The sequence below is a fragment of the Conger conger genome, chromosome 6 (assembly GCF_963514075.1).
Source record: "Conger conger chromosome 6, fConCon1.1, whole genome shotgun sequence".
NCBI classification, from domain to species: Eukaryota; Metazoa; Chordata; class Actinopteri; order Anguilliformes; family Congridae; genus Conger; species Conger conger.
The window spans coordinates 8,362,414-8,378,897 of record NC_083765.1 but is presented as its reverse complement, the minus strand read 5'-3'; the positions used below and the strand labels follow the sequence as shown (position 1 = coordinate 8,378,897).

Below are 16,484 nucleotides of genomic sequence, written 5' to 3'. Positions count from 1 at the left end.
TGCTGGGTCTCATCACCTTCTCGGAAGGTAAGGGCCGCCAGGTGCGCCTGAACGCAGCCAGACTCCGCCGGCTCTGTCTGTTACCCTTGCGTGTGATTGAGCACAAAATACGCTCCGGAGAAATAAGTGGTTTTTACCGCAAATTAAACTTTACTTCTGTGCTCACCTTTAGTACATTGAATCAACACAAGAAGCAGCCCTGAATGTGTGAATTCTGAACACTGCTGAATAGCTGGGTCCGTAAATTGTCAAGACAAGCTATCAAATTAAACAGTGAATATTGAATATCTCTCTCTCTTCCTATCTCTTTTTTTTCTTTCTTTCACTCTCTCCATATACAGATGTACTGATATAATCTGGATATAAGGGTACAATAGCTTGATATATTTTCACAGCCATTGCCGAAGAGACTATTTCTAGTTTTCTTCATTTTTGGCATTGCATTGCAACACCATTTCTCATCCATCACTGCAGTCTATTGCCTGCTGTATTTGTGCGAGAGAGCTATCTGTTCATTACAGAAAATGTTCACCTTCTCAGATTTATTGATCAGCTACTTAACTGATAATGTATGCCATCCAATAAGCAATGTGGACAAGAGTGATACTGAAAGTTCTTCTTTTAAGAAATAGATTGTAATTAGATTGAAATAGACTTGGCAGAATTAGCAATATAATGATTATGGTCATAAATCACTCGCTGTCACTCAACATTGAGTTATCAGCCTGATAATACAGCCAGTTATAATGCCAGGATTAAAATATAAATCTTCAGCTTTTGCTTTAATGGACAAAGTGAATTAAAACCTGTTTTATCTGGATCATTTAAAAAAAGAATCTATCTCAGTAACTTTGAAAATGTTATAGCTCATTATTGGCATTCTCTCTCCCTTAGGGGCAGTAGACCACCATAAAGCCATGCATATGATCTTTGACCTCTGAGTTAATTTGTTGTTTTAATGTGGTGGTACTTCTTCATGTAATACAGGTACAATTTTATAACATCAAGAAATATGAAGTCAGTTAAATTCAGTGAAGTGCATCCAATTCAGGTCAAAGCTAGAGAAGATGAGATAAACGAAGGTAAACTAATCTGAAAGACATGTGTGCAACATAATCATGCAACCATTGTCTGGTTACACTAGAACACGCATTTAAGTAAGTGTAGAGCAGTCATTAACCTACATAAGATATTTTTAGACAGATATGTGTTTCAAGAATTCTCAATAAATAATTTGATTCACTTTTATTTGTATTGTACTTTTAGAGACACTGTTACAAGTGTCACGAGTGATTGATGTAAGAAGGAGAAACTCAAACAGAGAAGAGAGAAGTCCCCAGTAGGAAGAAATACCAGGAGGGACCTGAAAACCAAGAAAAAGGGTTCTGCTCCCCCAGACCAGCTTCAGGACCTGTTGTATGAATAAAACATACAAGAACAAAATGTAAATTGCAAGTGATATTACCGTCTCAAACAATCGCTTAACCTTTCACAGGACTAGGAAGGGACATGATTAGACTCCTGTCCGCCATAAAGTGTCCTAGCAGTGAAATGGGTAATAGCACAGGAAAAGGACAGGATATTATTTGATAGCGATCTCTGTCAGAAAAGCCATCAGCAAGACAGAGGTTGTCAGATTTATTCTAATAAGTTTGCAAGGCTGGAGAGAGGGAACCTGGGCAACACAAGGACAACTTGTGTTTTACGTCAACCCTTACCCCCAGGGTCTTTAGAAGCACTCCGTTTTTATTACTGAGATTAAACTGTATGATGGCTAGGAGGACTTTATTACACACTTAGTTTCATTGTGAAGCAAAGTGCACAATATGATATACAGCACAGTAAGTGTGATGCATGCTGTAACATGCAAAGACTTGGGGGAACTATATACTGCATATTGCTATTATGAAGAACAGCTAGATGTGTTATTGTGGTACTATGATGAATGCAAAGTTCTTTTTTATCATGCTTTGCTTATTTTTATTCTTCTGTAATTGATATTTGTTATGTTACTCTAGGTGATCAGGAAAATACATAAATAATTCATAAAGAAAGTGTAAAACAAAAAGGCACTGATCGATTCAAATTCTGCCAACAGTGAATTTGCTGTTGTTATAAATGTTGTATTTATTTGTTTCCTCACGGTGACTGCATCAAACCTTCTAATTTCTTTAAATCCCTGTTGAAATAGAGATTTAAACTGCTATTAATGCCGGAAACATTGCCGTGTTCTTTAAAAGCACATTCTGCCAGGATCACAAGAGTATTGTCAGAGTCAATATCTTCCGGCAGCAAGACCTAGAAAAAAATAACTGTACTGACTTTTTTTTAGTGAGTGTAGTGAGATTTTGTTCAGCATCTGTCCCAATGATCTGGTATTTTGCAGGCAACAGAATGACCATCATAACAGCCTGAGAAATCGGCTTGCTTTTAAACAAATTTGACTTCAGCTTGGTTTTAAAAGACATCACATTGTGTCCCAGACTTATTTTAATGAAAAATAAAAACTATTTGATTCCTGTTCATTGATGGCCTGCAACATTAAGGGAGGGGCGGAATGTGTAAATGATTGCAATTAAATGTAAATCGGCCTTGTGAGAAGTTGCCCAGGAAACCTTGCTTAATACCACTAGTGTGTCTAATGGTATCATGGGATCTTTGATGATCACAAGCCAAGATCTCAGCTGATTTCATAATCACTGTAATGGATTATATTAAGACCAGGGCAAAGAGTACCCCCTACTGGTCCAACATCATCTCTTCCAGCAGCAATATTGTTTGCAGGATGTACTTTCTGTTTTTAGCCACACAACTGCATATTTACAAAGCCAATTTAGGCTAAGTAGGCTAGGAGTCTAAGAGTATGGCCAGTGTGATTTTTAGATGTGGCTTACCATCTGCTACCCCATCCGTGTGGAGATACTGTACACAGCCTAGCATCTTCACAGTAAAATATAAAGAAACACCGCAAAATTATCAAATTTAAGCTGTTTAAATTCAATTTCACCAGCAAATAAGCAGACTACTAGTATTAGAATCCAGTGAAACCTCAGTGCGGCCATTGAAAAGTTGCCCTGAGCACTTCAAGCCAAAGAAACAGCAGAACCATTATCTTACTGTTCATTGCCAAAGTTATGGTTCTGCTTGGAACAATGTTGCTTAGAAAATAGTATTTTTTGTTGTTACGCAGGCATCTGAAAGAGGCTGGGAAAGCTTCTGAGCTCTCACGGACCTGGGAAGTGAGACGAGAACGTCAGAGCTCAGTCTGCCACAGAAAAATCCAGGCAGAAATATTCCACATTTACAGCTGCACACGTTCCCTGCCTCTCCTGCAAATGCGTTTCCAGCCTATCTTCAGATTGACACAAGCGATAGCGCTAGACAGATTGCTCTTGTCTCCATCACCCCGTGTAATGCCCATTCGCGTGGCATACTAAACTGTCTCTGGTCTTGATTAAACACTCAGGGAAAAGGTACAGAGGAGGTACGATTGTTGTTTAAGGAAGAAATATCACAATTGTGTACCCTCAAAGTACAAAAAAATCATATTTGGTAAATAAGTAGGCATATTTGTTAAGTAAGTAGGCATATCTTTTATAAGCAAAAATGGTACAAATGAATGGGTATTGCTGGCTAGGGGTACAATTTTATGCAGACTACTTATAGTCACCCCAGTGACAAGTGTTTGTACCTTTTTAGGCACTTTTATGTAGTTTTCTGAGAGTTCATTTCAGGGGGTAAAAAAGCACCTGAGCTCAGGGCTTCAAGACAAGGCTTGAACCAGAACTGGAGAGTCTGTTGGAATTACAGCAAATGATGAGTTGAAGGATACATTCTTTGGTTATTTAGAGATGCTCTTCTGCATACCACTGTTGTAATGCATGGTTATTTGCATTACTGTCACCTTCTTGTCAGCTTTGACCAGTCTGGCTCTTCTTTTCGGACCTCTCTCATTAACAACGCGTTTTGCCCACAGAACTGCTGCTCACTGGATGTTTTTTGTTTTTTTACACCATTCTCTTCAAACTCTAAAGACTGTTTATGTGAACATCGCGGGAGATTAGCAGTTTCTGAGACACTCAAACCACCTTGTCTGGCACCAATAATTCTCATTCCACAGTCAAAGTCACTTAGATCACATTTCTTCCCCATTTAGAAATTTTGGTTTGAAAAACAGCTGAACCTCTTGACCATGTCTCGATGCTTTTATGCATTTAGTTGATGCCACATGATTGGCTGATTAAGTATTTGCATTAACAACCTGGTGTACAGGTGTTCACTTCCTAATAAAGTGTATTTTGAGATCAGTGCCCTCATTAATGTGAAATGAGAGAAAAGTATGAACAAAAAGAATGCTTCAGTAGCTGCCTCGAACAGAGACATATCAAAAAGAGAGTGGATATTGTCAGGGGTCAGTAATCAATGACCATAAATAACTCATATTTTCTCAGTAGGCTTATTTTTCTCAGAAGACCCAATAGACTACAACCTTTAATGTGTTGCAGTGCATTGCATCACCCAGCAACTCAATGATGGAGACAAGTGACAAACTGGCAATCTACCAAATAACAACTTTTTTTATGACAGTTAAGGGGCCCGCTGGTTTGAGTAATGACCATCTATTGATGGAGGTAGATAGCTTTATTGTTCCAAATGGGAATTTTGTGTGCTGCATTTAAAAAATCCACACACACACACACACAAACACACACACACTTGACCACCATACAAAACATAGTTAACACACTTTATAAGAACAGAAATGGGTATAAAATTATGTATAAAAAAAAGTTAAATAAGTCCATTGGCAAAACTTGTGTTTTTTTATGATGGTTTTGAGTTTAATTTCGGAAAAAGGAAACGCTTCATGCATTTTGACTGACATTCGATGATAGCACCATCTGACTACATTTGCTGTAAAAAGCTGGTTTTCATGACTTTCACTTTTTAATGGCTGTGTCTCTTATCACTAGCTGCGAGGGGTTTTGCATCTGTGTTCTGTGACATTATTACAGGTGCTGACCCCAAATATGCCAGTGTGCTTCTCTGTCATTGCAGGACATGGCAGTGTGATGTGGCTAATGCTAATGGAACTGTTCCTTGATGTAATGGGTCTGGATATGTATATAAGGCCCTCATCTGGTTGGTTGATGATGAGGGCCTGATGGTGAAACATGTTTGGGATCATTGAAGTAGTGTGTGTGTGTGTGTGTGTGTGTGTGCATGAATGTGTGCATTTATGCTGAGCTACTATCCACAGAACGTGTATCACAGAACCAGTGTAGAAGTTATTTGACTGTTGCTGCCTTATTCCTCTCTCAGAACTAGTCATCCAAGCTTGGTGATTTTAATTTCTCTTCCAAAAATGGAACATGACTCTACAACTAAATATTAACTCAAGAGGGACAGGAAAGGTTTGTTGTAAATCACAGATAAAGTGCTTAAAATGCAGACTTATAGATACCTGACACATCCAACCGAGAATATTCCCTGGGTTCTATTGCCTTATAAAAAACTATACTCATGCACCTTCTAATATCAGGCTAGCTAGCCTAGGTAAACAAGAATGACAAGTGTACCTGTAAACGTAAAACTTTCACAATGTTGCGGCTACCTCTAAAAACAATTAATTAAAAATCAAGACCTTTTGTGAGCAAAAGTAAATTGAATCCAACTGATCCTGACACAAGACCCTTCATTCTGTTGGCAATCTTTCATTCTGGGATATGTGGGCTTTTTATAATTTCATGGCTGTTGAGTTTGAATTTGACCTCAAAATAATAATAGCCTATAGTTCCATGTTAATGCTATGGGTATAAATGCAAAAAAAGTATTGTGCTGCACAAACCGAATATAAACTATATACATGGCTGTGGCATGTTGTCAAAGACCTGTGCTGATAAGCCTTGATGGAGAGCAGGTTGATGTTAGTGTTAGGGCTGATTAAATTAATTTCCTGTCTTTTGAGCCTTTCAGAAAATGCAAGCATTGCACTTAAAACTGTTTTCTTGTGATTAATTATCATTGGTCAAGAGCCATGACAACCCGAGAAATTATATTAGCCTTCCCTTAGCTACAAAGACCTTTCAGAAACAGATACTCTGTGGCTTATAATCAACCCATGTCCCCAGTGAGGTTTTGGTATTAAAATAAATGACAACTACATAATAGAACAATGTCTATGTCTGATCCTCATGTCTTTTGTAATGTACTGTATGACTCACTCAAAACCAGAGATGATCATCACATTATACTGACACTAATGGTGTGTCACAAAGGGAGAGTTCAAAGACCCTGAAATAGAGGTGGTTAAATGCATACTTCTTGTGTATTCAGTGATTGTTTTAGACAATGATCACCCATCTGCCTTCAGTATGTCAAGGTCACAAGCCATCAGTTTTCATTCCCATTGAGTGACAAATCAGTGACATGGAGAGGGACTGACTCATGGACCTCTATCCGTGGATCCCGATGATTGATTGGATGGAAGCTCTAGTTTCTGCTATTGTTGGACCACCATAGTGCACTAACAAGGCTTTCATCAGAATTCGGACTTTGCGTTCCTGAATTTAGAGTCACTTGTTAAACACTTTGCCTGAATCATTTTGCTGTCTTTGGAACTTTGTTAACCAAGATGGCCAACTATCTTAGTCAACTGGATTTTCTTTGCAAGTGATCCTTGTGTGAGTAAGCTGGGCTGATTATTTGTGGCCTCCTGAGAAGATATTGTGGAAGATATTTGTGTTTAACTAATGTCTGTCTCTATGCTAAAGGGCCTGATCATGAAAAGGAAAACAAGCAGACAGAAATGTCATTACATTTTGTAACATCCCTTTAACATTACATGAATTGCTTATCAATCGGCTGGCGATATTGTAACTTTGTATTCTTGAGAGAATCTATGCTCGATGTTCTCCACTTCTGTATGTCGCTCCGGATAAGAGTGTCTGAAAGGTGTTTTAATGTAATGTCATCTAACCTCTTCACCTGCTTGGATCTTTGTTGTGGACAGCATAGATGAGTTACACAGAGGAGTCGGTGTTTCAGTTAGCGTCTATCTGCTGAAGGGCCAGATTTTAGGGGCAAAAAGAGAAAGACAGATGCATCACTGTGGCTTCATGGCTCTCCTGCTTGGTTCTGCTTTGCAGACAGTGTCGATGATGAACTCGAGCAGTCCATGGTACGCCACCGCCCTGAGGCGCTGGAACACTTGGAGGCAGAGACCAAGTTTACAAAGAAGGAACTTCAGATCCTCTACAGGGGCTTCAAGAATGTGAGTGCCACCGACCGCGAAAACCCTGCTACTGTTTGCCCCCCTTAGAGGGATATTTTCGCTTTCAGATTGTAAATATGTTTGAACTGGCTTCACAATTGCTGGTTAGGGACAATCAAGCTGCTTTGAAGGTATGTTAAATACCTTCAAACATAGCCTTCATCGCTATACAAAAATGTTCTGGGCCAATAAAAAAGAGAAATAAATAAATAAAGAGAAATAAATAAATACATAAATAACACACTACAACTGAAATGCTAGATTAAATAACTCAATAACTACATTGAACTATCCCTTTTATGTATTGCCTTCTCGGTATAAAACGGGTGTACAGTGCTATACAGCACATCCATTTAGATTATAATTTCATTGAGGAATTCCGCCATTTTGTCCTCGCTGACTGAGGCGGGAAACTCTCTGCTGTGATGCGTTCTTCAGCCACGTCAGAAAGCAGTGCACAGAAGAGCCAGGTGTGCAGACAAGGGTGACCTCCATTCTCTGTGCCCCAGGTCCTAGTGAGGCTGGTGCCATTAAAGCTGATAGAGGATGTGACCTTTCATATTCTCTCTTCTCTACCTGCCCTCCGGCTGAATTCTCACTGCCTCTGGCTGCGTTTCAGCTATGGACCTGGGTAAAGTAATGATAGTTTTAGTTAGAGGGACCTTCCTGAATATGATGAGGGAAACACAAGCCATCACAACACCCCAGACAGCATCTTCTGGGTGGTTAAAATGCTGATTACAGTGGCTATAATGAACTCAAATAGGACGTGCTGAGATTTTGCTCTGACAATTAATCATATTTTATTTAACAGACAAGGCATTGTTATGCAGTTCCAGTAGTTAATGGGGTTTCACTTGAAGGCACTTTGTATTGAGACTTAATTTTCTTATTAAAAGTGGAGCTCTTCTCGAAGTGCTGCAGTAACTATATAGTACTGTTTTGTCTTGAGGGCATTAACAATTAATGTTGTTGAGTTTCCTCACAGATTTATTTCCTCAAATGCACTTAATTGTTTAATCCAAGGTGACTGTTAAAAATAAAAAGTATCAATACATTTGGCAATAAATAAGTTTATATTAGTTGCAACTATCAACAGTTGTACCGAGAATGTTATTTCCAAATGTAATAAATTCCTTCCTCTGAAGATAACAATTAAGGAAGTTTGGTGATTCAATTGCATTTGTCTTGTTTGCCTATTATGGAGAAGCGACTGGCCTGGCTCAGATGTACTCTTTTGTACTTTTTACAGGAATGTCCAAGTGGGATTGTTAATGAGGAGACTTTTAAAAGCATCTATGCCCAGTTCTTCCCCCAGGGAGGTAGGCTACGCAATATCATTACAATGCTATTCTTCCTCGTATGGTGTCGGAACGTAACGCCACGTTTCTGCTTCCTTTAGTAATAAATCCACATCACTGCAGGGTACCACTGGTTTAACAGTGCCAGTGTTGTCTGAGCACTTTTGTTGTGTGAGCCATCCCTGTGGAACTGCCTTTAAATTGAATGCTTTATGAAATGAGGGCTCTCTCTATGGTGTGGTTAGTTCACAGCCCAAGGCCCACCACAATTAGTTTCTCGGCTTGTAAACCCCCCCATCACCCGATGTTGAATCATTCTTCCTAAATCAGACTAATTAATCTGAGAATGAAGTTAAACAACAAATTATCATTAGTTAGAGTAACTTCTATTGACACAATATTGAAACAATTAAAACTTGTTTTAAGAGTGGAAACAAAGGTTATTTGCAAGTGGAGTTTATTCATGATTTTTAAGACGGCAGGGAAAATGATGTTTAAACTTTACTTTTTTTGGTGTGCGTACTGTAAGTCCTACCTCCCTTGTGGTGGCTTCACGCACTGTCCGGGCAAAACTCTTCAAGGTTATTATCTTGAAATTCTTTTTTGCAATTGACTCAGGCAAGACGGGAGCCCCAAAGCAATCAAAGCCCTGCAAAGCCACTATAAAATGCACTATGGTAAATTGGTGTTCCGTTGCCGACAATTGTCCTCCACTTTAGAGCTTCTCAAAATTTGCCTGTCTTTGGCAAAAATTGAACGCTGAGGACAAAAATGATTACATGTCAGTTGTGATGGATGCCCACTGACGTGTGTCTTTATGCTCGGTTTGATTTGGGTGGCATTAAAGGTAATGACAGTCGCGTGTTGCAGGACTTTGTATCGCTTGTCATTTGCCCTATAGTCGCCTCTATTAAAACGCTGTTATCTGTTCCAGTACACAGAGATGGACATCTGTGATCAAGCGCTTTTATTCATGTGCACATACACACATACACACACCCCCACACACACACACGCACTCACATTCGAATGACGGCAGTCTGTTTTTCGGCCAGCAATAAACAGCACACCTTAGGACCTTAGAGGGTGGTCTTGATTGAATGAGTAAAAAGATTTACACCAAGAGCCAATTCAGTGTACCCCAAATGGCAAAAAGGGTCTGTGAATTTACTGGTTTTAGAAGGGTAATTGTTGTGCCTAGATGTTTTGTGTCAGATTTGAACTGATCCCTGATAAACAATCTAACTGACACTTTTTCATGTATCGTTTCAGATGCATCGAGGTATGCACATTTTTTGTTCAATGCATTTGATACAGATCACAATGGATCTCTGAGTTTTGAAGTAAGTATCTACTTTTGCATGTACATTTGACACAATTGTTCATGATGTCAATGAAATATTATATGGGTGTCTGGCTTGTACTACAGTTTCTATTTACAAACATTATTTTGAGAAATATGCTACTAAAGTATCTCTACTTTAAAAAGAAAATGTGTGGCTTCTCTCCATTTGAATTGCATGGTACTGCATGTGGTAGGAATATATCCCATGCATTTTCAAATATGGTGGGTGGTCTTTATTTTTTTTAAATATGAAAAATTCTACAGGTCCTGGAGCACCTGGTAAGATAGACGTGATCATGAACACCAGTACGTACCAAGACATTTCGATAACAAAGCAATGCACCCCCCCTCCCAATGAGCAATTTCCATTTTCATTTAAAATGTGAAAAATTTTTAGTACAATTCATTTTTGATTATCTGCGTATATATGTACACATATCATATAATTAAATATTAAGTGTTTATAGACAGGTTTATGCAGTTTAAAGCATTTTGAATAATGAAAATACTGGTTTAAGCAGGTGGTTTTAATGTCGTAGCTGATCGGTGTCATTTTTTGTATTGGAACAAGGCTTCGTGATATCCTCAAAAACTGCTACATAAACACAACAAAAGCACTGATCACCATTTGGTGAATTCTGAAGGTCTCTAAAAAATGGTTACATCTGGTCAAATTTGACCGGGCAGAGAATATTGGCTGTTGATAGTATGGCATGCAGAACTGAAAAGTTGTGTGTAGTTCTGTGGATCAAATTTGACTGAAACAATAGCATAGTATCATCCTGTGGGGATGTGGCATGAACAACAGTTCACAGATTTCTCACTACATTGGGATCTCTCAATAAGGCTTGTTTGAGTTCTCATAAATTTCATTCTGCAGCAGCATCTGTCTATTCCAACATGTGCAACATATTCACTGTCTATGAGGTTATTGATCATATCTTTGATCATGACAATGATATGGACAGGAATGGGAAAAAATACATCAAAATGTATTTTGATACAAAATAAAAAATACCCCAAATGGATCAAAATAAACTACAAAATACTGCAACCAAAAGATTTATCAAAATAAAATTCTGTATTTTGTATTTTGAAAATACAATAAAATACATTTCCCGTTGAGCATTAGATTTGTGGTTCAAAAACATGAAGCGCCTGCCAAAAGTATGGTAACAGTAAAACATTTTTTGCTATATACTTACACCATTTGTATTTGTAATCAATGGGCAATCAGCTTTAATTGCATGGTATTTACATGTCCATTTGTTTTGCCATTTTATGGGATCAGCTCTTTTTCTGTTGAGTTTCCTCATTTTTCAAAGTTCAAGTTCAAAGATGAGTGACAGGTGTTGCTTGGGTGTTTCCTTTTGGACTTTTAACACATAAAAGAGCAATGAGTAAGAGAATTAGCTTTTGTTTTCATCTGTGGAGATTGAATTTGGAGTCAGCAGACATGCAGCATTATGAAAGAAACTACTGGTTGACACCTAAGAGCTACAAAGAAAAACTCTAAAACAACAGACGGTGACATCACCAGCACTCTCCAGAGTGCAGGGGTGGAAATATCAAAAGCCACCATACACAAAAGACTTCAACAGCAGAGGGGAGGCGCCACTGCAAGGTGCTAACTTCTCGTCAGCAGCAACAACAAAAAAGAAAGGCCAGATTAAAATTCACCAAAAAATGCAAGCAAGCCAGAAGGTGTGGAAAAATGCTTTATGGACCGAGAGAAAGGCAAAGGTGTGGCCAAAGGAAGGAGTAGCCCATGGTCCAAAACACCCCCTTCATCTGTGAAATATGGCAGAGGAAGTGTATGACATGGCTTGGGCATGTATGGTTGCTTTTGGAACAGGATCACTTGTCTTTATTGATAATTTAACAGAGGATGGAAGCAGTCGGATGGCCAGCACCTCTTACTGCAGCAATACTACGCCCAAACCCCAAACATGCTGCCTAGTGCCTACACAACCAAAGCATTCAGCAATTGGAAAAAGTGGAAGGTTTTGGAATGGCCAAGTCAGTCACCTGATTTAAATCAAATTGAGCATACAATTCACTCGCTGAATGGGAGATTGAAGACAGAAACCTCCCAAAACAAAGATTTGAAGGTGGCAGCAGTGAAGGCCTGAAAAGGCATTTTGAAATGTATCCACCCCACTTGCTGACCGTCGCAGGCGAAAGTACGCCACTAAGGAGCAACTTAAGCTTGATTAAAAATATCACTGACAAAGATAAAGATTGTTTCACCTGTTGATACTGCCCAAATGGCATATCCCAGGCTGCCTTTCCACTGTAGGCCAAAAGCCTAGGGACATAAGCCCAGGAACTCATACCTGGAACCAAAGTGCCACGGCTACAGTTTTTGTCACATTTCCTCAGGGATTCTGCCAGCTGTATCCCAGCTGTACCCATGGCAATGAAGCAGAACAATGTTTTCACATCTCAAAGCCAAGACAATAACAATGGAGCTGATGCAGTTGTGCATTTTACTTCGATTCTTCTCCAAGAAATGCAGTGAGAGACTGTACTAGTTATTCTGGTTGTAGTTAAAGTTCTGGATAGCAAGATACTGATACTGGATATGGAGGAGAGAGTGCACACAGACACACACACAGACAGACACACACACACACACACACACATAAATACACACACACAAGGGGAAATACACACATTCTCTTCAATGGTAAAAGATCTTCTCTTCAAAGATAATCCTGTATCTGATATTGTCTGGTTATAAGTGTAATTGTTCAGGGCAGCTATTATGACATAATTGGATCTATTTTGACATAAGTCAGGTAACATTTTAAATCAGTGATGAGCATTTGAATCCATAATCCATAGGTAATTGGGTCATTGGCTTGTAGAACCAATGATTGAGATCAGGTTTGATCCCTGAAAAATTACAAAATTGAATTCAAATACTTGCCTCAAGAATAATGACATGTTCTATCAATGAATGTTTATGGGCAATAATGTATAACTGAGGAAGCAACCTTTACTGAAATGGCTGAACAAACTTGTTCAAATAGTGTGACTATACTGAGTCTCATTGCTCATACAAACACACCTTCAATTAAAATGCCTTTCTCTTCAAGTACAAGGAGCAGATTGATGTTGGACAGTGCTAAGATCAGAATTGAACAACTCAACTAAACTTTATTGAGCAGTTTTTGTTGAAGCAGAACCATAGAACTTGTGGCAGTACATTGCTGTCACAGTAGTGTTTTAACACGGTCATGAACACCATGAATGTTGCAAATGTGGTTATAAATATTGTCCTACCCTCTTGTACATGCATTATGTCAACTGTAGTAGTGTCTGTGAAATAAATTGGTGTTCAAAAAGAACTTACAGTCTCAGCTGATGCTTGTCATGGTTGCAGGACTTTGTCATGGGCCTCTCCATCTTGCTAAGGGGCTCGGTGCAGGAGAAGCTGAACTGGGCCTTCAATCTGTATGACATAAACAAAGATGGATATATAACTAAAGAGGTATGGAGACATTTGCAAAAAATACTTGCCAAAATGTACCAATCCCTTATGTGTACCTTTAACATGAAAGACAATTTACTTACTTTTACTTACTTTTTGCTTTTTATTTTTTGCTTTTGGAACGGTAACTTACTTTGTCTAATCTTAACAATAGAATGTACGCACAGTGTCATTGATGCAAAGCCCCACTCTTATGTCGCTACTTGAATGCTAATAGCTCTCCCTTGTGGAGAATCTTCAGCCTGCTAAACGTGAGCGTGTGAGTGATTGAGTGAGTTACAAACCAGGTTTTTTGGGGGGGGGGTTTCTTTCAGGAAATGCTGGACATCATGAGAGCCATTTATGACATGATGGGGAGATGTACATACCCGATGCTGAAGGAAGAAGCCCCCAAACAGCACGTGGAACTGTTCTTCCAAGTAATACCGCTACACAGGCGTCTGACATGCAGGCTGCTATAGCAGTTTATTTGTTGGCAGATCTAAAAATGCGGGTGTGGTGAACAGTCATAAATCCACCCTTTTACCCTCTTTAGTGTCAGTGTACTTTAATCTTTCCCATGAGCAGTTATTAAATTAAATCAGGTCATTGACAATTAGGAAGAGAACAAAATCTTACACAACCTGTTTTTACCTTGAATTTCAGCCGCGCCTCTGAACTTTGTGCCAACAGAAAAAAACGGGTAGTGTATTTACTATACTAATTGCATTTTTCTTAATTCTTTCCCATTACCTGCTCACTAGAAAATGGACAAAAATCAGGATGGTGTGGTAACCATAGATGAGTTCATTGACTGCTGCCAAAAAGTGAGTACTTTTGTCATTCTTCTGGCTCAAGTGCAAATGAACTCTTTTAGTGGGTACAGTTCTAACAGGCCAGCGTGTGTTTACCATGGAGCACTACGTGTTGTGACGATACTGCTTTAGGGCAGTATTGAATGCATAGACAAACCGAAACAGGCTGTACTGACACCGACAAAGGAACGTGTCTACACAAGAGGGTCATTTCAAACCGGTTCCTCCTTTGCACCTTGTTTGTGACACACTTTGAGACATTTCTGCTGGCTTTGTATGACTAATCAGCTGTCCTCTTTTGACAGTGATTCAGGCTACTGTGCTTTTTTGTTGTTGCCCCCCTGTAGGATGAAAATATAATGAGGTCCATGCAGCTGTTTGAGAACGTCCTATAACTGGAACCTAATACGGAGTCCCCGTTCTCATCCTTCAACATACCCAGTACTTCCCAGGATGTTCAACACAGTATTGAAAGATAGCGTTACGCGTTGCGGCACATTTCTTAGTGTTTTATGCAAACTGTGCTCATTTGACTGTGCTCACATTTTACAATATGCTGTATATTTTTGAATGGTAAGATTCATTTTGGAAATTTGAGGAGGGCGTATTTGGTATTCTAGCATTTTTAAATATGAATAGAAACAAGAAATATTCTCATATAATTTTTAGGATTGACTATTGATCCAGTAACCCAGCCAACTCCACCTTATTTTCTTCTGTTACTGAAAATCTTTGACTGGCTGCATTAAACAGCAGTATTATGGCCAGACCTTTATAACGAAGCAGAGTTATAGCATTCGATTGAGCTGTCATCTTTATTGTTCCTTTGGAAGTTTCCAAGAGGGACACATCTCCACATCTTTTAATCTTCTGTCAATCAAGAGCAACCTTCCCTGAAAGATAACTGTGTTAGACAAGTGTATAAACAAAACAAATGTAAGTGATATTTTATGATGTATGAGTGAGTTGGATGACAGTTTATGATTATTTGCCAATCAAATTAGGTAGCTACATGCTACTCAAGTCTTCAAGTCAAAAAGCATAGCACAGTTCTTCATTAAATTTAGCATACTGTACTTGATATTTCATGAGCAATGGCAGTGCTTTATTACCTTATGCAGAGCAACTTATGGAAAATATGAATCACATAAAATAACATTCTATACTGCTCTATAAATACTTTATAATACTGAATTTTCTAATGCTAAAGGTTGTGTATGTGATGTAAGCGTGGTCCAATGTCCTATCATAGATTGTATGTACTTCCTGTTTAAAGTCTTGGCAGATATCGGAGTGTAGGTTTAAATAGAAGCACACTGATGCAGTAGTATTTACCTCAAATGCAGACGTAACATGAAATCCTAGCATACTACTGAAGGCGATTACATTTTCTAAATGTTTCTATTCTAGAACTGGACGCAAGTTATTCATACGTATTGCTTTATTAAGTGCTTTCATCCATTGTTTTCACTGCTATCTGCTGCATGGTAAGCAAAACTGGACTACACATGCAGGATAAATATAAATAAATGCAGTGTTATTTCTGGGATGTGACACAGAGGACAAGGTACATGTTTTTTATTGTCTTGTAAAGCAATCATTAAAATTATTTTAAAAACTCACATTTGTTGTGTGATGGAATATATGCATTCTCAGGCATAGATTCATTTTTATTATTTCTTGATAATATTATGTCTTTATAATAATATATTACGGTCTTGCTCGGTCTGTCTTGTCAGACATTATCATCACCAGAGCTAGTGTCTATATAGTGCAGCTAGATACATTTAAATGCATTCTCACAGTAAATATTATATTTAGAAGGGCAAGTAGGGTTATTGTACAAAACACCACTGGGATAATTACATGCAGGCTGCAAAAGCTATCAACATTTTCTCTTGTATGGGCAGTTTAACAATTGCTACCATTTTTCAATCAGTCAATGTGTACCACAGGTCATTGTGCCACATTTACATAATTGCCAACTAAATTGAGCCATATTGTACATTATTGTGTACATTTAGGTACAGGTGATGATTGATGCATTGATGAAACATTGTAGAGGATTACCAATGCATGTACATTGCAGGTAAATATCTTTCATTACATTTGATCCTGACATTTTACTAAATAATTTTCATAACATTTGGTCCTGAAATTATATCTATTTTTAAGTAGAATTTATTTACACGGAAAATAAACTTGTAGGAATGTCAACACGAGTAAGAAAGTTAGTAATTGATTTGATGACTTTCCCTGGCTAGCTTCCTTAGTA

The 16,484-nt window shown here is 38.4% G+C and overlaps 1 protein-coding gene across 1 annotated transcript in view; it reads left to right on the top strand.

Moving 5' to 3' along the window:
* Positions 1-15,831, top strand: part of LOC133130798 (Kv channel-interacting protein 4-like) — a 59,909-nt gene extending 44,078 nt beyond the window's left edge. The window contains exons 2-8 of the mRNA XM_061245643.1: positions 7,149-7,273; positions 8,526-8,595; positions 9,847-9,917; positions 13,308-13,415; positions 13,730-13,834; positions 14,159-14,221; positions 14,557-15,831. Coding sequence (XP_061101627.1) covers positions 7,149-7,273; positions 8,526-8,595; positions 9,847-9,917; positions 13,308-13,415; positions 13,730-13,834; positions 14,159-14,221; positions 14,557-14,604 — 590 coding nt within the window. The 3' untranslated portion in view covers positions 14,605-15,831. The remainder of the gene's footprint in view (positions 1-7,148; positions 7,274-8,525; positions 8,596-9,846; positions 9,918-13,307; positions 13,416-13,729; positions 13,835-14,158; positions 14,222-14,556) is intronic.
* The last annotated feature ends 653 nt before the right edge of the window (positions 15,832-16,484 follow it).